Source organism: Vombatus ursinus, unplaced genomic scaffold (genome assembly GCF_900497805.2).
Source record: "Vombatus ursinus unplaced genomic scaffold, bare-nosed wombat genome assembly UNPS02003292.1, whole genome shotgun sequence".
Lineage (NCBI taxonomy): Eukaryota > Metazoa > Chordata > Mammalia > Diprotodontia > Vombatidae > Vombatus > Vombatus ursinus.
Genome location: NW_020943070.1, coordinates 4,846,837 through 4,868,520, shown reverse-complemented (window position 1 = coordinate 4,868,520; position 21,684 = coordinate 4,846,837). Strand labels below are relative to the sequence as shown.

Genomic DNA, 21,684 nt, shown 5'->3' with positions numbered 1-21,684 from the left:
ATGAACGGCTAGATGGATGGATGGATGAACGGCTAGATGGATGGATGTATAAATGGCTAGATAAGTGGATGGATAAATGGATATATGTATACATGATATATAGGTGATAGTTGAATGATATATATGTATATATATGATGGATAGATTTATATGTGATAGATGAATGGATATATAGATGGATAGATGAATGATAGATGGATAAATAGGATGAATGAATAGATATAGATGGATAGATAGACTGAATGGATAGATGAATGGATGGATAGATAGACAAACAGACAGATATGATAGGAAGTAGAGTATGATAAAGGCAAGGACTAGAAAAAGGGTTATAAGGATTATGAGGAGGGAAAGCTTACTTCTAACCAAGGATCTCAGGAAAGATTCCTGAAAGAAGGGGCACCTAAGCTGGATCTTGAAATAAGAGAAAGAATTTAACCTGGGCAAAGCAAGCACTTTCTAGGAATGGGGAAGGTTGGCTTGCCCAAATGTGATGGAGGGTAAGAGGAGACAAGAAAAGAGCTACCTGTCCCGTTAGACCAGAATTTAGGGTTTGTGAAAGAAAGGTGAGTTGAAGCCAGGTCTCATGGAACTTTCAATGCCAGGCCAAGAGTTTGCCATTTATCCTAGAAGCACTAGGGATCAACTGATAGTTTTTGAGCAATAGAGTCACCACATTGGTCTTGTGCCTTGTGAAGGTGTCTTTGGCACCTGTGTGAAGAATGGACTGTTGTTAGAGATTCCTCTTGGGAATGCAAAGACCAAAATGAAATAATGGATCAATCCCTGCCCTCAAGAAGCACATAGTCTATCAAGTTTTTTACTTAAAATTTTTATCCCCCTAATGCCTAGCACAGTGTGCTGCTCACAGCAGGCCCTTAGTAAATGTTTATTGAAGAAATGAATAGTGGTTGGCCCACATGCCTGCTAGGGAGGGGCAAACTAGTGCAGTACATTGAGTCAGGAATCTAATCCTGATTCTACTGCTGTTCTTCAATTCTGTCAGCTTGTCAGTCATTTGTGTCAGCTATTGTCAGTCAGTCAATGATGTCAGTCAATCACTTCACCTCTGTATTTCTCCATTTCCTTGTCTGTAAAATGAGTGCAGTGAATCCTGCTGGGTTGTGTGGGATGAAGAAGTAACAGCATGTCTTAGAATCAGTACTGGCAGTCTTATTGTTTTCATTATCTGAAACTTTTCCATGCTCTTCCTTCCTAGCTAGTGAACATTGGGTCCTCTTATAACTATGGGAACGAGGACCAGGCAGAATTCCTGTGTGTCGTCTCCAAGGAGCTATACAACTCTCCCAATGGACTGAGTTCAGAGCCCAGCCGGAAAGCCAAGGTGAGACCCAGCTTTCAAGCTGATCTCTCTGCCCCACTGAGTTTCTCCTTCTTCTCTTCCCCTTCTCCTAGCCTGCCATTCCTGTTTCTTCTGTCTTCACCTTTCCTGCTCTGGCATCCATTATGCTCCATAGTCACAGCCATCCCATCCCATGCTGTGCTCCTGTCTGTGAGCGCATCCAAATTAAGCAGGCTCAAGCAGGGGTAGTTGTTGGGTGGAGGCTTGGGCAGGCATTACAGAGGTTATGGTGAGTGTAGACTCCTTTTATGGGCTGAGTGAGAGGATCCTAGGGCTTAGACCTGGAAGGGACCTTAGGGAACCTTAAGTCCACATACCAGGAGGTTTGGTGTGGCCTGGTACGTGGTGGTGCTGGACTCTAGCCAGCATCATGAAGTGGATGGGTCTTGGTCTCAACTCAGGACTGTGAGCACTCAGGAGAGTTGGATTTTAGTCCCCTTTCTCCTCCTAATTCCCAATGTGAGCAAATCTTTTTAACTCTCAGGGTCTTCGTTTGGTTATTGAACTTAGATCCCTAAGGTTCCTTCCAACTCTGGAGTCCTCTGGTTCTGTCTGATGGATGAGAGCCTATAAAGGTAGTCTTATCATGGCCACAAGGATCTCCCTGGCCTAGCTGTGGCTTCCTAGGTGAAGGGTTCAGAATCTGTCAGGAGTGAGCTAGGACCTGAATGACTGAGTCTTTTCCCTTCCTAAGCAGTCCCTGCTGGCTGGGTGATGTTAAATGGACCCCCAGGAAGTGCTGGCTGGCTGGGGATGCCTTTACATCATCCCAGCATGAGCACCTGCCTTGGGGAAGCCAGCCCTCCTTCTTCATTTGATGGAAATAGCTTCCTCCTCTCTGCTGGGTCTGAGCCTTTGGGTGGCTCTCCAGCTAGCCCTGGAGGCTGAGCCCAAGAGGCTGTCTGACTTTTTCTGGAAGCCTCTGGGTGGTGGTGGCATTTGTCTGGATTCCTGGAGGGGGATGTGAACCCTGGATAGAAAGGATGAGTTGAGATGGTGCCCAAGAGCTGATGAATTCCAGCAGGAGGACAGGCTGACCCTCTGATGTCTGAAGCAGAGTCTTTAGTAAAGGGAGGAGTTTTGGAAGGAGGGAGATGGCTGTGTGCTCTTCTTGTCGATGGCCTGGTCTCCCCTGAAGTAGAGGTCTTTTTGTCTGTCCGTCTGCCCCTATTGTAATCTCTCCCATGCTCCCTTACAGTAATGTCCTCTGTGGTTTCTAAAGCCTTGGCAAGTATGTGCTGACCAATGTACTGATTCCAATAAATTAGAGCTGTTCTCAAGTAGGATGAGTTGTTTTGTGAAGTAGTGAGTTCCCCACCCTTGGAGGAGGCGGGGAGATCTGTCAAGGGATGAATAGAAGATCAGATTTAGATCCAGCATTGAACTTAGATGCCTCCTAAATGTAACTATCCCACCTTCCCATTTTAAAGATGAGGAAACTGAGGCTAAGGGAATATTATAAGATCACAGATCTTGAGCTGGAGGGGACCTCTATAGTCCCTAGATTAACTAGTTAGTTACTGTAGTCCAGGTTAACCCAGGGTCTATGAATTTGTTTTTAAAAAATATTTTGAGGGGCAGCTAGGTGGCTCAGCGGATAGAGCACCGGCCCTGAAGTCAGGAGGTCCTGAGTTCAAATCCAGCCTCGGACCAAACACTTGACATTTACTAGCTGTGTGACCCTGGGCAAGTCACTTAACCCCAATTGCCTAAAAAATAAAATAATAATAATAAAAAATATTTTGAACACCAAATATCAGAATAATTGGATTCCTTTGTAGTCAAGTATTATGTTTTATGCATTTCAGAACATTACTCTGAGAAGGGATCTGTAAACTTCACCCCAATGTCAAACAGGTTCATGACAAACAAAAAAGCTAAGAATCCCTTATCCAATGTAACCCCCTCATTTTACAGATGAGGAAACTGAGGCCCAGGAAGAAGATGTAACTTGCCTGGTGTCACATAGCTAGTAAGTGTCTGAGGAAGGATTTGATCCCAGGTCTTCCTGACTCCAAACGTTGCACCATCTACCCCTCTCCAGTGCCTGCTGAGGGACATGTTAGAAAGAGCAATGGAATGGAATGGGGGGAGGGGCAGAGGACCAAGGCTGGGATCTGCCTTCTGTTATTTGCTCATCAGGTGACCTTGCAAAGTCCCGTTTCCTTTCCGGATTCTCAGTTTCCTCCTGTGTAAAATGTGAGGGTCAGATTAGATCAGAGGTGTTCTGGAGGCAGCCAGTGGTTAAATTTTCATTGTGAGCATTTCCACCTCAAAAATCCAAAAACACTACCCATCAGGGCTTGATTTATAGTTTGTGAATTGTCCAGACCTAAGAAAGTGATGGAGAAATGTTATTACTGCTAATTAATTGTGTCAGGTATACATCCCCCTACACCCAACATTGACCAGCATGCTTCTGGGTTAGATGGTCTGAACTGACTTCTGAGGTCCCTTCTGCCCCCAAGACTCTGGGCCTCTGGGATCTTGACCCTAGTTAGAAGGATCCGTAGAGATCACCTAGTCTACCCCACACATCCCTTATTTTACAGATGAGGAAAGCTGAGGTCACAGAGGTAAAAGTATTTATTAAGTGTCTACTATGTGACTGAGAAGGTGCTAAGCAAGTAGCGGGGATGAAATTTGAACCTTAAGTGTCTTTTCTGAGGACAGCGCCAAGGAATGCCAGGCAGAGTAGTGTGGGTGCCAGATGCCCAGGTCTACCAGGAAGCCAAGGTTCCTTCGAATTCCCTCTACCTCCTCATTACAAGGGGAGCAAGGCTGAGTAGGGATCTGAAAATCAAGTCCCTTTCTGGCCCTGGGGGTGTGTGTGGAGGTTGGTGAGGTGCCCAAGCTCCTCTACCCACCTCCACTCCTACCTCACGCGTGCATCTAGCTTCTCTTAAAGCTATACTTTTTAAAGTACTAGGGGAGTTAGGTGGGGCAGTGAATAGAACCCTGGAACTAAACTCAGGAAGACCTGAATTCAAATCCAGTCTCAGATACTTAATAGCTGTGTGACCCTGGGCAAGTCACTTAGCCTCTGTTTACCTCAGTTTCCTCATCTGTAAAATAGCAACAATAATAGCACCTACTTGCTAGGGTTGTTGTGAGGATCAAATGAAGTAATATTTTTAAAGCACTTAGCAAACCTTAAAGCTCTCTATAGTGCTAGTTATTATTATTGTTAATAAATCCAAATTTTATTACATTATTACAATATTTGTATGATATTATTCAAGTATAATATTTTAGAATTATAAAATTATAATATTTATATGTTATTATAATTTGTTTAGGGGTAGCTAGGTGGCCAAATGGATAGAATGCCGGGCCTGGAGTTAGGAAGACCTGAGTTTAAATTTGGCCTCAGACACATACTAGCTGTGTGACCCTGGGCAAGTCACGTAACTCTATTTGTCTCAGTTCCTCATTTGTAAGATGACCTAGAGGAGGAAATAGCAAACCACTCCACTGTCTTTGCCAAGAAAACCCCAAATGGGGTCAGGAAGAGTCAGACACAACTAAAAAAAAGACTGAACAACAACATAACAAAATTAGAATGATTATACTATTTATATAGCAGTCATGCTGTATAAATAGTATAATAATTCTAATATTTATATTATGTTATTAGAATTATATAAAATTATAATTATTAGAATTAGATGAACTTATATTTATATTATTAGAATTATACATATTATAAATATCATACTATCTCTATATTATTACAGTTATATACCTTATAATACTTATGTTGTGTATTAGAATTCTATAAAATATAATCTATTAAATCTAAAAATCTGAATTTTTAATGGACCTGCTATTACATCAGGATTAGGTAAGGAACTCCTCCTACTTATGCACATCAGCTACATATGTTCCTAGAGAATTACCTGGAACGCTGAGGAGTTAAGTGACTTGCCCAGGGTCACACAGCCATAGAAAAGGATTTCAGCTTGGCTCTGAAGACAGGAACCCGCGCAAGTGGGTAGAAGGAGTGACAAGAGTCTTTGTTTTAGAGTTGGAGAACCTCAAATCCCAGCTCGGACATTTTCTCCCCATCTCTCTGACTGTGGGCAAGTCCCTTGGGCCTCAGTTTCCTTCTCTGTAAAACAAAGGAGCTGGACTAGATTGAAGTCCTTTCTAGCTCTAAAGCAAGGATTCTACAATCCTATGACCTCTCTAGGCCTCAGTTTCCTCCTCTGTCAAATTGGGGGCTTTGGCTAGGTGACCTCTCCAGACTTTTCCAACTCAGAATCCTCCGATTCCCTCTGACGAATCCTTTTCCTCTCACCCTGAGGGAGCCCCTTCCACAAGTGCAGGCTGGGTGCGGGGGGAGAAGAGGCAGATGTGCTCCCCGACCCCCCCCCCCGGCGCTTTAGCGGGCTCCCGCAGCCCTCGCAGCCCCCACCCTCGGGAGCCGTGCTCGCCCCGTTTCAAGTGTCTCCACTCTTTCTTCCCTGGGTCCGGCCGTCTGGGACACAGAGCACGGAGGAGGAGCTGGAGGAGGAGGAAGAGCGGCAGGAGGAGGAGGAGGAGGAGGTGGTGCAGGTGGATGAGGTGCAGGTGGAACCCGAGGCAGATTCGGACGAGAAAGGTGCAGCAACCCCCTGAGGAAAATGATTTTAGTAAAAGCCTGAGCGTAAAGCCACCTGTCCCTTCTGGTGAGAGTCCATCGGAGGTAGCCGCCGAGCTGTGCTGGGGGCCGGGGGGGGCCGGGTACTAGCCCTCGTCAGCTCCGCCCCTGTCCCCGGGCGCCGGTCATAACCATCCCTTCTCTTGCTTTTGTCTTTTTTTTTTTTTTTTTTGCAGTGCAGCTGTGTCGGGATCCTGCTCATTCTCTCCCCTTCTCGCCGTCTCATCTTCCTCCTCTTCCTCCTCCTGAAGGGTCCATCTCATCTTCACCCACTTCTGCCTCCTCCTGGATCTCATCTGCTCCCTGCTTCCTCTCTCTCACCTCTTGCCCCTGTTTCCTCTCTTCCTACTCCCCCCTCCTGAGGGGCGCTCACGCCATCAACGCTCCCTCAGGGCGCGGTTCCTCCGACGTCCAGGGCAGCTCAGTGTAATCCCAAAGCATGGGGTTTGGCGTCAGAAAACCTGGGTTCAAATCCCAGCTCGGAAATATGAAGGAGCTGGGCCGGATGGCCGCCAAGGTCCCTTCCGTCTCCAAATCCCATAATCCTATAATCCCATAATCCTATGGACTCAGGCATGTCAGTTTCCCTCTCTGAGCCTCAGTTTCCTCACCTGTCCAATAAGTGGGTTGAACTAGATCACCTGTAAAGCCCTTTCCGGTTCTGGATTCTATCACTGTAGTCTTCCACCCCCTGGCTGCTTCCACACTTTCTAGAAAGGAATCGTGCCTCCGCACCACTTTGCCCACGCCTCCTCTTCTAGCCCCCGTCTCAGATCGCTCCTCCTTTCAGGTTTCTCTCCGTACCCTCCCAAGCCTGAGGCTGAGCTCCGTTGGAGGGGTTCCCGTCCTCTCCCTCTCCTGCAGAGCTCCCAGTTCCTGGTGTGTAGCTTGGGCAGCGACGGGGGTGTGAGAGGAAGAGGGCTTACCTTCTGTTCCTTGACTACAGCTAAGCGTATTTTTTGGCGGGGGACTGACTTTTTGCAATCTCCTTTTTTCTCGGTGCATTTCTATCGTGGTCTGGGGTTCGAAGCCACAAGAATGAAGGTGGGGCTGTGTGGGTGGGGCGGGGGAATAGATACGTGAACACACTTGCCCACATGTGGCAGGGCCCAGATAAGAGGGAGAGACCTAAGAATCCAGGTGACTGCGGGTCCCGGGGCTTCCTCTCCCGAGCCTCCCAGAAACCATCATCATGCCTTCTCCGGGAATGAGATCCTTTATCCCGTCTCCTCAATGTCCCTGATCTAGGCAGCCTGGTTTTCTCGATCCTTTTGCCTGAGGCCTTGCACAGAATGAAGACAAGGTCCTAAATCCCTGGTGGGAAAGACAATGAACTTGTTGTCAGGGGGACCTGGGTTTCGTGCCTGCTCTTGGCCAGGCCAGTTGACTGTGGGCAAGTCGCTTCCAATCTTGGGGACTCAGTAGCTCTATCTGCAAAGAGAAGGCAATGATTGGACTAAATGCTGCCTCCCAGCGCTAGCAGGCTGGGCTGTCTCCCCTCCTCCCCGACTTGGAAAGGTCGTTGTTTTCCTGGACTTGGGCTCTAGAGCCTGATCTGCATGAGGTTGGTGCTAGGGGGTGGAGGTGGGGGGAGGAGGTGAATGGGAGGGGATTTAAAGGGGAGGGCATTAAGGACCATTGGGAGGGACTCCCTCCAGCCTCTTCATTCTTTCATTCTCGAGGCAGAGGCAGGAATTCGTGGGCTCTAGCCCAGCTTTCCACCTGACACCCCAACGTTTCCATCCTCAGCCTGATACCTGCCCTTTTCCGTGACAATGAATGTGACTTACCTGCTCTCTTCTCTCTCTCTCCCTCTCTCCATTTCTGTCTCCTATTTTTCACCACCAACCTGGCCCCTCTGCACCATCCTCCCTGCCCTTACTCCTGCACGTTCCCCTGCTGACTCTCCCCTCCTCCCATCCACTGTCTCCCAACCCCTCTTATCTTTTAGCTGTTACAAGCCAGAGGCTCCCAGATGTGAGAACGTTGATCATCTTCCGGGAATTTTTGTTTTCTGTTCTGAAATCTTTATTTTTTTACTGTGGCCTGTGGCAGCATTCCTGGGCCGAAGCAGATTGCCCCAGCAGTTACCCTCACCCCTGTCCCTTTCAGGCACTCCCTCTGGTTCCCTGTCCCCCCAAACGCAGGAGATGATGCAATGTGTTCACATTGGTTGGTCAGGCTGGGGTGGGGGCAACTGAGATGGGGATTTTTACATTTCAGCAGTGAGGACATGAGGGCAGGTATCCAGGCAGGGTTCAGTTTCCAGGGCCCTCGACTCCTTCCCAGTTATGTTTCTCTCACCAGGGAGGAAAAGTATGAGTTAACCTCACTAAAGTGGGCTCAGGAACATCACTCTGGCCCTCAGTTTCCTTGCCTCCAAACTGGGGATGCTAACCCTTGCCTTGCCCACCTCACAGGGCTGTTGTGAGGATGGAATGAGCTGATAATGTATGAAAATACTCAGAGAAACTATTGATGCAAGCTGTTCTCACGGCCTGTCCCAAAGGGATTGGCTTTTTTTTCCCCCAAAAAAATACTGCTCAGGGAGACAATTGTATTTAACTCCAAGGAATGGGTCATTAACGGTGGAGCTTCAGGCCTTGGTGGGAAGACATTTGGATGGGGAGCAAGCCTCAGAAATAAAGACAAATCTGCCCTGGGGTTCTTCTCATCTTCCTTCCCTTCTGCTCATGGCACCCTTTGATAGAAATGAGGGAGAACCATGCTACCCTCTGCAGAACCAGCCTCTGCCTCAGTTCAGCTTTGTGATTTCAGCTGCCCACTGAGGCGTCAAACTGACCCCCTTCTGGTTCTGTCTGCAATAGTCCCCTCTCTCTCTTGTGACTGCCCTCCTCCGTCGGACTGTTTCAGTCAGAAGAAAGAAGACCATGTTAGCATACCTTGGGTGCCCCAGAAGGAGGGTGAAGGAAGATGAATGAAGGCCGCTCATCCTGACCCTCAGAACTGGGGTGCGGGGTTGAATCAGTGAGAGTGTGACCCTAGGGAGATGCCCCTCTCTATCCTGGGGACTGAATGGTGGACTTCACAACTGTGTTGGATGCAGCCTTGTTAATAAAGCCTTGATAGAAACCTCTGGCTCCTCTGACTCACTTTTCTCTTGGGGTGGGTTCGGGGCAGGGAAAGGAGAGGAGGGTGCCAAGGTTCAAATACCAGCTCTCACATTGCTTGAGGAACCTTGGATCCCTTCCTCTCTCTGGCCTTCTGCATCTGTCCAACGAGGGGCTTGGACTAGAGACCTCAGACATCATCTAGTCCGATCCCCTCTCATTGGACAGATGGGGAAACCAAAGCCTGGAGCATAATGACTTGCCCAAGGTTACGCCAGAAGAAAGTGGAAGAGCCAGAATTGGAAGCTTAGGCTGCAAGCCCAGGGTTCTTTCCACTGCAGCATCATGGCCCAGCTTTCCATTTTATGATCCTCGGACTCCAGAGGGAGAAGGGCATTTTCCCAGTGGCAGTGGTAGAACCCACCCTGTTCCTTTGGGAGAGAAGGGGCAGGGGGAGAGGGAGAGGCTGTAGGCTCAATCCTGGGCATTCAGCCCAGGAGCCTGGGCTCATGGCCCTTGACTGTATTGGCCCTAACCTTGGCAGGACTGGGCCCTTCCAGGGGTCACAGGGCTGGGAATCGTTCCGTCCTTCTGCCGTGTTTTAAGGTTGTCCCTTCAATGATTTGCTGCTGAGCAGAAGAGCAAAGGGGAAGAAGTTCAAGGCTAGCCAGAGGGAACACTGTTGATCTACAGATTTCGGACGCTGTCCCAGCAGCATTCTCAGCTGTCCTCAGGTCGCTGTTTTGGCATGGTGGCGTGGTAGAACACTGGATTTTGAGTCAGCAGACAGAGTTTCAATCCTACCTATGTGACCCTAGGTGAGTCACTTTCCTCTGCTCTGGGCCTGTTTCTTTTCAACCAATCAAGCATTTATTAAGCGCCTACTGTATGTTAGGCACTAGGAATTGAAGAAGTCCATGAGTTGATATTCTATCCTCTATTAACTGAGGGGGTTGAGCAAGGTCATTTCTAATGTTTATCCTAGCTCTAAATCCAGTGTAGGATTCTATGATTTTGGAGAGAAAAAGAGTCAGATGAAAACCAGACTCAGCAGGCCGTTAAAGCAGATTTATTTTGGGCTGAGTCTCAGTGACTTTCCTTACACCTCCCTTGGGCCAGGGAGATAGTGGGAACTGGAGGTGGGGAGAATGCAGAGAAGGTTTGAGGTGCCAGGTGTCCAGTTGAGGGACAGGGAGATGGAGGAAAGCTTCAGGTCTGAGAAGCCTCTTTCCCTCTTTGGCTTGTGAAAAATCCCTGTAGGTTAGGATGGGAGCCAGAGCTCCTTTAATAGCAGTGGGTGTGAAGTCAGGCTGGCTACTCCCCCTACCCCAATTCCCCTGGCATCTCTGCTCAGGCACCTCCTCACCCCCAAAGTATGGAGGCTTGTGGAAACCCCCATCCTGTCACATCCAAAAGCGGGGGGCTTGTTTTTGAAAAACTGTTTGGTTCGACATTAGCTGAGGGAGAAACCTCAGGGATTTGAGTTTCTGCCCACTGTGAGTCCAGAGCAGTTTCTCTATCCAGTCAGAGCTGCCCAAGGGCTCCAGGCTGGGGTGGCCTCTGAGAATTGATAAAGGGTCAGGGCCCACAGGAGGATGGGAAGAAAGGGAAGTATAGCCTCGTGGGCCTTTGGAGAGGGTGCTGGCTGCTGGTGTTTGGAGGGAAGGTGCCTTCACCACCCAAATGTCACTAGATCCTGGCCAGGTCAATTCCGAAGTCACATTTTTGCATCCCTTGTGGTGGGGCAAGGAAGCAGGTCAGGAGGGTCTCCCAAAAGAAGAGAGCAGGTAAAGGATGTAGAACAAAGTAGATGGCCTCAGCCCCACAGCTGTTGCCCCACTCCTCCCTGGAAAAACCCAAATTCTCCCACCAGCTGGGTAGAAGCACCGCCCCCCCCCCCATAGCCCCCCACATAGGAGAGGCAGAGCCAGCTAAACAGGGCTTCGGAGCTCTTGAGTGGGCTCTAGGCCAATGGGTGGCCCCCAACTGGGCCGGACAGATGCAGCGTCTTCAGGACAGAGTCTGCTGGATCCAGCCCATCACCCGAGTGATTCTGGTGTAGACTCCAAAGTAGTTCGGTCTGCCACACCCCAGGCCCCAGCTTACCACGCCCGCCAGGAACCACCGGCCGCTGGACTCCTTGCAGACCAGTGGGCCTCCTGAGTCACCCTAGAGAGAAGGCACCGTCAGGACTCAGAGGCAGCCGCTTAGAGCCACCCAGGGGTTCTGGATGCTAGAAGGTTAATGATTATAGTGAACAAGTATAATGCTTTGGGATTTGCAGAGCACTTTACATATATTATTAAGTATATGTAAATATGTCATATATTTACAAGTGTGTTATTGAAACATGTTTTAATCTTACATAAAATTAAAAATTATTATATAAGATTAAAACATGTCATATTTTAACATTATTTTTGGAGTTTCAGGTAGGAATTTGATCTGCCTAACAATCCTCAGCAGTAAAAACTCTATTACTCTTTGCAGAGAAGGAAATGGGGAAGTGCCTTGCCCAGGGCAATCCAGTTAGTAAATATCTTAGGCAGGATTTGAAGCCTTCCCATGTCCAAGTCTCTGCTCTATCTACTAGGCAAGCTTGCTGCCTTGAAAGAAACACAGTTCTCCCAGACAGGGTTCCAATTCCTTGTGGTTGAGAAATGCTAGCCAAGGGGTTGGGATACTTGCTTCTTTTTCTTAACTAGCTGGGTGTTTTGGGGCAGGATGTTTAAACTCTTTGGACATTGATTTCCTCATCTGTAAGAAGGAGATAATGAATCTCTACCTGCACATTACTGTTGTGAAGACCAAAGGGTAGAGTGGGTAGGGATGTGTGTTTTTTTAGGCAATTGGGGTTAAGTGACTTGCCCAGGGTCACACAGCTAGTGAGTGTCAAGTGTTTGGTCTGAGGCTGGATTTGAACTCAGGTCCTCCTGACTTCAGAGCCCGTGCTCTATCCACTGTGCCACCTAGCTGCCCCTAGGATGTGTTTTTAAAAAGAATAAGGTATTCTACATAGAGCAGAAATGACTCTTTCCAAGTCCCATGCTCCACTTTCCCCTGAACCCCAGCCTGGCCTTACTACCCAACCCATCTCTAGGGAGCTGAAACTCTTGTGATTCTGCAGGATTTAGAATGAGGAAGTTCAAATCTACTCGTCTTCAGACGCCTACTGCCTGTATGACCCTGGGCAAGTCATTTCTCTCTGGACTTTAGCTTCTTCAGCTATAAAATGAAGAGGTTGAACTCACTGACCCCCAAGTTCCCTCGCATCTCTAAAACTGCCCACAGATGCTTAAGGGCTGACTATGTGCCAGGGACTGGAACATTTTAATCTCCCCTACCTCTATGTTGGTGAGGCAGGGCTGCCTCTACCCGGCAGGGTTGAAAGAGGTTAGGATTTGTAGCCAGAGGACTTTTGGGTTTGAGCTCCAGTTCAGAGACTGCCTGTATGACCTTAGATCAGTCACTTCTCTGGGAGACAGTTCCCTCATCTGTAATATGAGGTAGTTGGGTTAGGTCATAGGATCCTAGGTCTAAAATTGGAAGCACCCAACCCCCTCCTTTTATGTAAGATGGAATAAAGGTTCAGACAGAAGTGATTTTCCTAAGTGCAGTTATCAACCTGAGGCACTGCCTGGACCAGACTGCAGTGCCTGCCATCATTTCTTACCTAGGGAATCCTTCCCTCCCAGGAACAGTGTCAAGAGAACTGCATTTTCTCCAGATCCCGGAGAGATTATCAATGGTGAGGGAGTGTGGTGTTAGAAGCCTTAATTTTCCAACCTTTTGCTTCCATCAGGGGAAATAGATCAGGAAACAGGGGAACTCCAGATTGGGAGTCAAATGGCCAGAGATTTAGGGCTCGAAGGGATCATAGAAGTGACATGCCTGAGAGAATGGACCCCCAGAGAAGAGAAAGTGACTTGTCCATGATCACACAGTACCAGAAGCATGATTTGAACCCAGGTCTTTTGATTACAAATCCAGTGCCCTTGTCACTGTATCCCACTAAGATTCTTGCCAGCTCCAAATCAATGATTCTATGAACCTATGGGCGCCTGCCTTGGTGTGGAGGGAGACCATCCCCTGGGTATCAGTCACCTGGCAGGCATCCTTCTTGCCTTTGCGATGGCCGGCACACAGCATCTGAGGGGTAACTTGGTAGCGGTAAGCTTCGTTGCACAGATCCTGCTGTATCAGCTCTACATCTACCTTCTGGAGGGTGTTGCTGGAAGGACCTGCCAGGTGGGGTATCAGGGAGATGGATGAGAAGAAACGAAGCCTAGTTGGGGTTTCCTACCTGGCTTCCCCTCACTTACTTAAGTTTTCTCTAGAGTCTCAATCTTGGAGGGGCGCTGTGAAGGAATGTTGGTGTTGGAGGCAGAGGACTTGGGTTTGGGTCTTGGCTCTTACATTTACTTCCTGTGTGACCTTGGGAAGATGACTTAACCTCCCTTGGGCTTCAGTTTCCTCATCTGTGAAATGAGGGGGTTGGGTTGGATGGCCTTTGAGATGCCATCTAGCTCTAAATGACTATCAGGTGATTTCATGAGCCCCCCTTTTTGGGCCTCAGTTTCCTTTTTTTGTAAAATAAGGGGGTTGGATTCCATGGCCTCTGAAGTCCCTTTGGTCCCAATGTGGGCTCCAGTGACACTCTGGCCTCCACATTTTCTCTAGTTTGGTCACCTTAGGAGTAATGGTGGGATTTGAACCTACCCTTCAACACATGGGTTTTAGTATAGAGGGTCCCATTTAGGCCCTCCCTTTCCTGACAGTTACCTACCTCCTTCTCGAAGTGCCCCCCAGCCTGTGATCCAGCAGTGAAGACCAGGTTGGAAAAAGTGGGATGGGGCAGGCATACAGATGGGCATGATCAGGGCTGAGCGGACCACGGGATGATCCAGCTTCAACAGGGCCACGTCATAGTTGTGGCTGTCCTCCTCATAGTAGGGATGAAGGAGCAGGCGGCTAACCTTGAAGGATACCCCACCAGGCCAGCGAGCGCCGTGGTGGATCCTGCCCAGGAACACGGTCCAGACCGATGGGGAGGCCATGCTAGGGGCCGGGTGTGGAGGAGAAGACTTGATTAATGCCCTTATGATGATTCCCCCCACCAGCCACATGCCCCATTCAGCCAAGCACCCAGCACAGTGCCTTGCACATAGTAGGTGCTTAATAAATGCTGTTGATTCGTTAATTTGGTTAGTCTGTATTATTAACACCTAGCACAGTATCTGGCACATAGTAGGTGCTTAATAAATGCTGTTGATTAATTTGGTTGGTGTGTATCACTAGCACCTAGCACAGTACTTGGCAAATAGTGTTTAATAAATGCTTGTTGATTAACTGGTAGATTTGTATCACTAGTGTCTACCATGATGTCTGGCATATAGTAGGTACCTAATAAATGCTTGTTGATTGATTGGGTGGTTGGTTTGTATCACTGACACGTAGCATCATTCCTGGCACACAGCAGGTGCTTAATAAATTCTTGCTGATTGGTTGATGTATATTACCCATGCCTACCATAATATTTGGCACATAGTTGGTGCTTGTGGGTTGCTGGATGTAACACTTGTTTCTGCTTTACAGATGTGATTTCACTGGCTTGGAACCCTGGTCCTTCTCTCTACCAACTTGCCCCCCTTTCTCCCTTAATACCCTTCTTTAAGATCACCTTTCCACTAGAAGCCTTCCCTGACCAACTCCACCCAAGTTCAATTAATCATTCACTCATCAAACACTTCTTAAATGCCTACTCCACAGTAGGCACTGGTTTAGGCACTGGAGACTCAAAGAAAACAGTAAAAGTCTCTCCCTCCAAGGAGCTTACATTCTAGAAGGGAAGGCTGTAAGTACATGCAGAATATATGCTGGGACTTGGAATTAGGAGCCCCCTGCCAGAATCAGCATTCGGACACTTACTTTGGCCAGGGTAAGTCATTAGCCAATCTGAGCAACAGTTTCCTCGTCTGTAAAATGGGGATGTAATAGCATCTCCCAGGGTCCTTGTGAGCATCCACTGAGCTAACTGTAAACCTGTGCTCTGTAAATTTTAAAGGGCCATGGACTGGATCTGGGATTTCATTGAAGAAAGGGCATTTCCCTACGAGGAGACTGTCCCGCTAAGGCTGATTGGCATGTTTCCCCTAATTTATGACCTTGAAGAGTTCCCTAAATTTTAGCAGTGATAGGTTAAGGCACGGTGCTCTGATGTGGATTTCCATCTTGCTATTCTTTTGTGCCTTCATTTGGCAGATCTTTGAGGATAGGCAGAAAGCACCTTGGACTTGAAATAAGGAAGTCTACCTTGATGTCTGCCTTTTCCTACCTGAGGCTTGATTTGGGCAAGTCATTTCCCTTCTCTGAGCCTTAGTGGCCTCATCAGTAAAAAAGAGTGAGAGGTACCAGATCACTGACAGGGGGCCTAATAGGAACAAATCTTATGGGTTATGTGACACAAAGGCTCTTTGGACACATAGAGTTCTATACAAATGTTAGAGAATTCAAAATTTGGAGCTGGAAGGTCCAGAACTCAGGGACCATCTTTTCCAACCAGCTCCTATGCAGCAATGCCTTCCACAACACCACTGACAAATTGCCATCTAGTCTCTGTTTGGAGACCTCCCATGATGGGGAACTCACTACCTCCCCTAGTAATGCATTTCACTTTGGAATAGCTGCCATTTTCTTCATATCAAGCCACCAGCTCCTGAGCTTCCCCCTTCGTTATCTCCCCCTGGTACCTAACACCAGGTTCTGATTGTAGTCAACACTCATTCCGTGACAGAGAGAATATTAGCTAGTAATTTTGTTACTCAGGGCGAGGAAATCAACTTTTTATTTAATGATGTGGAGAAAAAAAATGTTTTTTGACCAGCCCCTTGAATTTTGTGGGTATATAAAAAACAGTGAGGAAAATATTCCAAGAAGTAGTTGAGATAAATTAATTTAAGCAAAAGGGGAAATTAGTTGATTTTTTGGCTAGGGTACCTGCATCAAATTTTGGAAGCTCCAAATTTCAGTGCCTTAGGACAAAATCCCAGTTGTCCCAGCTTAGCCATGTCTCTGGTTCCTGGTATTGACTGACCACATCAAAGATTTCATAGATTTACAGCTGGAAGAAAGCTTAGATGTCATTTAATTCAACACTTTAATTATATGGAGGAAGAAACTGAGCTTCAAGGAAGGGAAGTGACTTTGCCCTGGTCACACAGGGAGCTAGCATCTGAGCCTGCATTTTAACTTAGCTTCCCTGACTGCTTCAAGGCTCTTTCCACTGTACTTCAGAAGCCTCTGAAGCAATCAACTAATTAAGTATTTATTAAGCACCTACTATTTGCAACACATTGGGGGAGCTTACATTCTAATGGGGAAAAAGTCTAGTTTAGAAATGTCAAGTGGCTTATTATGTACAATTACATGACTAGGAATAATAATCACTAGCATTTATGTATGCTTTACATGTTATCTCATTTTATCCTCACAACAACCTTGGGAGGTATGTGTTATTATTATCTCACTCGATAGATGAGAAAACTGAGGCAGAGGTTAAGTGACTTGCCCAGGGTCATACAGCTAGTAAGCGTCTAAGGATGGATTTAAACCCAGTCTTTCTTTAGTCCAAGTCCACAGTGCCATGTAGCTACCAATTTCTAGGAGCTTTTGATAAACCCTCCCTTGGTCACTATGGTCCCTTCTAACTATCTCTTCACTCCCCTGTTGTATTTCCTCACAGACCATGGCCCTCTTTCCCTCTCCAATTTCTTACCTGTCTTCCTGGAAACAGTGGGCCGCGGTCACCACCCATTGATCGGATACGAGGGTCCCCCCGCAGATGTGCCGGCCCCTCACCTGCAAGCTGGCCTGCCATGGCCACTCCCCCTCTACGGACGTGGCACCCCCCACAATTCTGGTGGCAGGAGCCGGGAGCCCACAGTCTGAGTTCGTTGGGCCGGGAGGAATGTAGGAAGAGAGAGATAAGATGCGAGGTTAGGTCCTAACCTTCCAGCACCAGAACCTGGCCCTCCTCACTCTCTTGTCCAGCTGTGGAGCACCTCTGGCTACCAGCTCTGGGCCACGGCTGCAGGAGAACTGAAACCCAGGTCATTAGTGTTAGTGTGCGATGATTCCCTTGAAGAACCAGGACGCTCTTTAAGAGAAAAGGTGTTTTCACATGTCTCAAGGTAGGCACTGACTTGATATGGCTGTCAGGTGGCTCTGTCTTCCTTGGATCGAATGACTAGCTTTTGATCATTGTACAAATCAGCCCTCATCCCATGGTTCCTGCCCAGAAAAAGATTCAGGGTGTCTCTGCTGTTCAACATCAGTGTGGGGAGGGAGGCCCTTGCCAGCATCAGGTTGGTAAACGTCTAACAACTGACTTTCCAGGAAAAAAAAAAGGGTATGGGATATACTTCCAGGTTTAATCTGCACTATTGCCATTTTCTCCATCATTTTCATAAGTTTAGATAATTCACAAAACAAGAAAGAGAGTCCCTGATTTGTAGCACTCTTACTGAAAATTTAACAATCAGCTCCAGAGAGAACAGTGTGAGCTGACTCCAGCACACTCTTGTGTAGACCACATTTTAAAAAAAAGTGTTGGGAAAGATTCTTTAGCTTTTAAATTTCTGTCTGACACATCTAAATAGGCAGCATGCAGTCTCAGGAACTTTGGTCAACCTGCCCCTTTTCCTCCCATTCCCCCACCCAACAGATGGGTGATAGGGGTGGGTCCTGGATGCAGTCCTCCAGAGGCAGCAGACGATGGCTCTGCTGGCCATTGGCTTTCAAGCCCTTCCATTTATGTATCCAACTGATGGTCCCTGTTAAGACGCTGGAACGGTACCTGCTGTGCCCAAGAAGGGAAGCAATTTTATGCTCAGTTGTTCCAAAGCCACTTGCTACTTAGATAAATAGAATGTCAGATGGAGGTCATAGGCTCACAGCTTTGGTGCTGCCACTGAGGGCAATTTCCTTATTTTACAAATGAAGAATTAAGGCAAGAACAGTTAAGTGACTCAGCCACTAGGTGTCAGACCCAAAGTTTCCCGACTCCAAAGCCTTACGCTTATCTATCCACTAGGGTGCGCTGCTTCTCAGCCATGGAGGAAATAGGGATAAATGAATGAATAGAAAGGTGTCGATAGATATAGAAAATGCTGCTAGGTGCGTGGATGAATACATAAAGGTCTAGATGGATGGATAGATGGGGAAAGAGGTATAGTCAGATAGCCCAAGGTCACGTAGCCACCATGTGTCAGAGGCTTCTGCTAACCCTACCTTCGTAGCCCTGTTTCTTGTTACCCTTATTGAAACAGTCCAGGTTTTGATCATAGGCCCTGGGCAGCTGATGCATGTGCTGTCCTCATCACACTTAAATGTGAATGGGCAAACTATGGGGACCTCACGGACTTCTGATTATGAGACCAAGTCTCTATGTACTATGCCGTGTGACTGCCTGATATGGACAGGACCAGGATAATCATCCCCATTTTACAGATGAGGCAGCTAGGGCCCAGAGAAGTCAAGTGATTTACTTGTTCAAGGTCATACAGTTGAGTGAGTGTCAAAGTTGGGGCAAGGTCTCAGGTTTCTTGACCTATGGGGTTATTCACCCTGTTTTTGAGGATGAGATGCTCTGCCCACTCTTGGCCTTGTCCCAAAGCAGACAAGATCCATGTTCCCTCTAGCCCTCAGCTTAGATTGGTTCCTTACCACAGTGTTGCTCATCAGACTGGTCATCGCAGTCAGGGTTATCATCACATTGAGGGTTGGGTTTCTTCAGGCAGCTCCCATCAGCACACTGGTATTTGAAAGCCCCACAGGGCACCCCTGGGAGAAGAGAGAAGGAGGGTAACCTTTCTCTATGTGGCCCAGATCAGACCACACCAAGAGCATCGTATTTCATTCTGGGAACCACCTTTTAGAAAGAACCTTGGTAAGAGAGAACACTTCCGGAGGAAGGTGGCCAAGATGGCGGGAGGACTGGAGACTCTACTGTACAAAGACGGATTGAAGGAGCTGAGGAAGTTTAGGCTGGAGAAGAGAAGGCTCAGGGAGGATCTAAGAACTCTGGGCAGACATTTGAGGGCCTTGCACCTAAAGGAGAGACTAGTTCTGTTTTCTTGATCCCAGAAAGTGGAGTCGGGAGCCGTGGGTGTGAGTTTTAGAGACACAGGTTTCACCGAGTAAAAGAATTTTGGAGCTGGAAAATGCCTGGGAGCTCATTTAGTCCTAACCGTGTCTGAATGGAAAAGCTCTCTACAACCTCCCCAAATGGTCAGTGAGGTTCAAAACCTGGCTCTATAACTTCCTACTCCTTTGATGTTGGGCAAGCCACTTACCTTCCACTGGCCTCAGTTTCCCCATTTGTAAAATGAGGGGGTTGGATAAGATGACTTTTCACCACTTCCAAATCTATGATTCACATACATATAGACCACTTTTTCAATTCTAAATTATGATTTTATGATCACTTTTTGGATCTCAGTTTTCCCACTTGTAAAATGTAGGGGTTGGATTGATCTCCATGTTACCTCCCAGCATTAGGTCCTGTGCTAGATAATCTGCCATTATCACATCTTTCTCTGGACATCCAGCTTCTCCTGACTTTTTTGTTTTGTTGACTACAATCTTTCTATTCTCGTTTGATATTTCCTTTTTCCTTAATTCCCACATCCAGTTAGTTCCCAAGTCCTGAAAATTCTATCTCCGCATTCTCTCTTTGGTCTCCTCCCCTCCACTCACCCTGTATAACCAGCTTCAGTTGGGTCTTATCACAAAAGCCTCCTATATGGCATTCCCCAGCTCCAATTTATCTGAAAGCAGCTACATAAAATTTCCTGAAGTATGACCCTGATCAGGTCAGCCCCTTGCTCCAAAACCTTCTCTGGCTCACTATTGCCTGCTCGTGATTCTCCCTGTCTTGAAACCATGCTTCACTTCTTCCCAAACTTGCATTTCCATCTGCTTGAATCAGAATATTAGACTCTGAGACTAAGTGTGTTATACTGGTCTCATGGCCCCATTATACTCTTGAAAATTATTCGAGACTCCAAAGAGCTTATGTTTATGTGGGTTATACCTATAGATATTTACTATATTAGAAATGAAAATGATTTGTCATGAAAGTAGTTTTGACTTTGTAGACCCCTCAAAAGCCTCTTGGGGACCTCCAGGGGTTCCTGGACCATATTTTGAGAACCACTAGTATAGTGGATTCAGAGCTGGGCTGGGTGCCAGGAAGACCAGGGTACAAGTCTTGTCTTGTAAACCTAATTCTAAGCTGTATAATCCAAGGCAAGTGACAACTTTGTTGACTTTCAGTTTTCCTCATTTGTAGCAGGGAGAAGTTAGACCCACTGATATGGCTTGTGATCTATGGTCTTAGGAATTTTACAACCAGAAAAGACCTTTGAGGTCACCAAGTTTAATCCTCTCATTTTTACAAAGAAGGAAACTCTAATTCTGAGGCAGCTCTTCTAACCTGTGTTTGAGATAGCTAGGTGGCACAGTGAATAGTGCTGAACCTGAAGTCAGGAAGGCTTGGAGAAGGAGGGAGGGAAGGGAAGAATTATTAAGCATGGCTGATCTGCCAGGTGCTGTGCTAACCACTTTACAGATATTGATATCTCATTTAATCCTCTCAACAACCTTGCAAGGGAGGTGCTATCATTACCCCATTTTAAAGACCAGGAAACTGAGGCTGACAGATAGGAAGTGTCTTGTCAAGCCAGGGTCACACAGCTAGTAAGTATCTGAGGCTAGATTTGAACTCAGGTTTTCCTAATTTCCCCATTCAACCCACCATACTACCATTTGCTTGGCCACTTCAAAGCCTGCCTCGCTCTCAGCCCGTGGTGATCACCTCTCCCAGTCCCTCCACAGCACTTTTTTAAAAAAAGATTCATTAATTTATTTATTTTTAGTTTTCAACATTCACTTCCACAAGATTTTGAGTTCAAAATTTTCTCCTCATCTCATCCCTCCCCCAACCCCAAGACAGCCTACATTCTGAATACTCTTTCCCCTAATCTGCCCTCCCTTCTATCTCCCCTCCCCCACTTCTCTTATCCCCTTCCTCTTCTATTTTCCTATAGGGCAGGATAGATTTCTATACCCCATTGCCTGTATATCTTATTTCCCAGTTGCAAGCGAAAACAATTTTTTCACATTTGTTTTTAAAACTTTGTCTTCCAAGTTTTCTCCCTTCCTCACAGCACTGTTTGTGTGACTCTTGAAGATCACATATGTTTTGCCTCACATTAATTCTGTTTCTATATCTCACCTCCCTAGAATGGACTAGAAGCTTCCTGAAGGCAGGTGACAGAATCTTCTTTATCTCTGTATCCCCCTTTGCATCTGATACTTAGGGCAGGTCATGCACTGATTCCCACACTGAATGAATAAATGTAGGAATGAATGAATTGCTGGGATCGACTAAGCCCTACCTTCATGGCACTGCCTTTCATCGCTCCCGTTGATACAGTCCAGGTGTTGGTCACAGACCTTGGGCAGGTGGATGCATGTGCTGTCTTCCTCACACTGGAAGGCAGATGGGCAGACTGCCAGGCAAAGAAATCAAATATCAGGCAGAGAAA

At 47.1% G+C, this 21,684-nt stretch overlaps 2 protein-coding genes across 8 annotated transcripts in view; one reads left to right on the top strand and one right to left on the bottom strand.

Moving 5' to 3' along the window:
* Positions 1 to 9,101, top strand: part of KCTD17 (potassium channel tetramerization domain containing 17) — a 19,176-nt gene extending 10,075 nt beyond the window's left edge. The window contains exons 5-7 of one of the 3 annotated variants that reach the window (XM_027873925.1): positions 1,220 to 1,345; positions 5,855 to 5,966; positions 7,957 to 9,101. In XM_027873925.1, the coding sequence (XP_027729726.1) occupies positions 1,220 to 1,345; positions 5,855 to 5,966; positions 7,957 to 8,159 (441 nt within the window). In that variant the 3' untranslated portion in view covers positions 8,160 to 9,101. Of the gene's footprint in view, positions 1 to 1,219; positions 1,346 to 5,854; positions 6,151 to 7,956 lie in introns of those variants that run through there. The other 2 variants (XM_027873935.1, XM_027873928.1) reach the window with 2 other exon arrangements.
* A 1,022-nt stretch (positions 9,102 to 10,123) lies between these two features.
* TMPRSS6 (transmembrane serine protease 6) overlaps positions 10,124 to 21,684 on the bottom strand; it is a 55,266-nt gene continuing 43,705 nt past the window's right edge. For all 5 annotated transcript variants that reach the window (XM_027870924.1, XM_027870933.1, XM_027870918.1 and 2 more), the window contains 6 exons: positions 21,535 to 21,648; positions 18,800 to 18,916; positions 16,851 to 17,019; positions 13,863 to 14,134; positions 13,181 to 13,317; positions 10,124 to 11,245 (listed from right to left, as the gene is read on the bottom strand). In XM_027870924.1, coding sequence (XP_027726725.1) covers positions 11,087 to 11,245; positions 13,181 to 13,317; positions 13,863 to 14,134; positions 16,851 to 17,019; positions 18,800 to 18,916; positions 21,535 to 21,648 — 968 coding nt within the window. In that variant the 3' untranslated portion in view covers positions 10,124 to 11,086. The remainder of the gene's footprint in view (positions 11,246 to 13,180; positions 13,318 to 13,862; positions 14,135 to 16,850; positions 17,020 to 18,799; positions 18,917 to 21,534; positions 21,649 to 21,684) is intronic.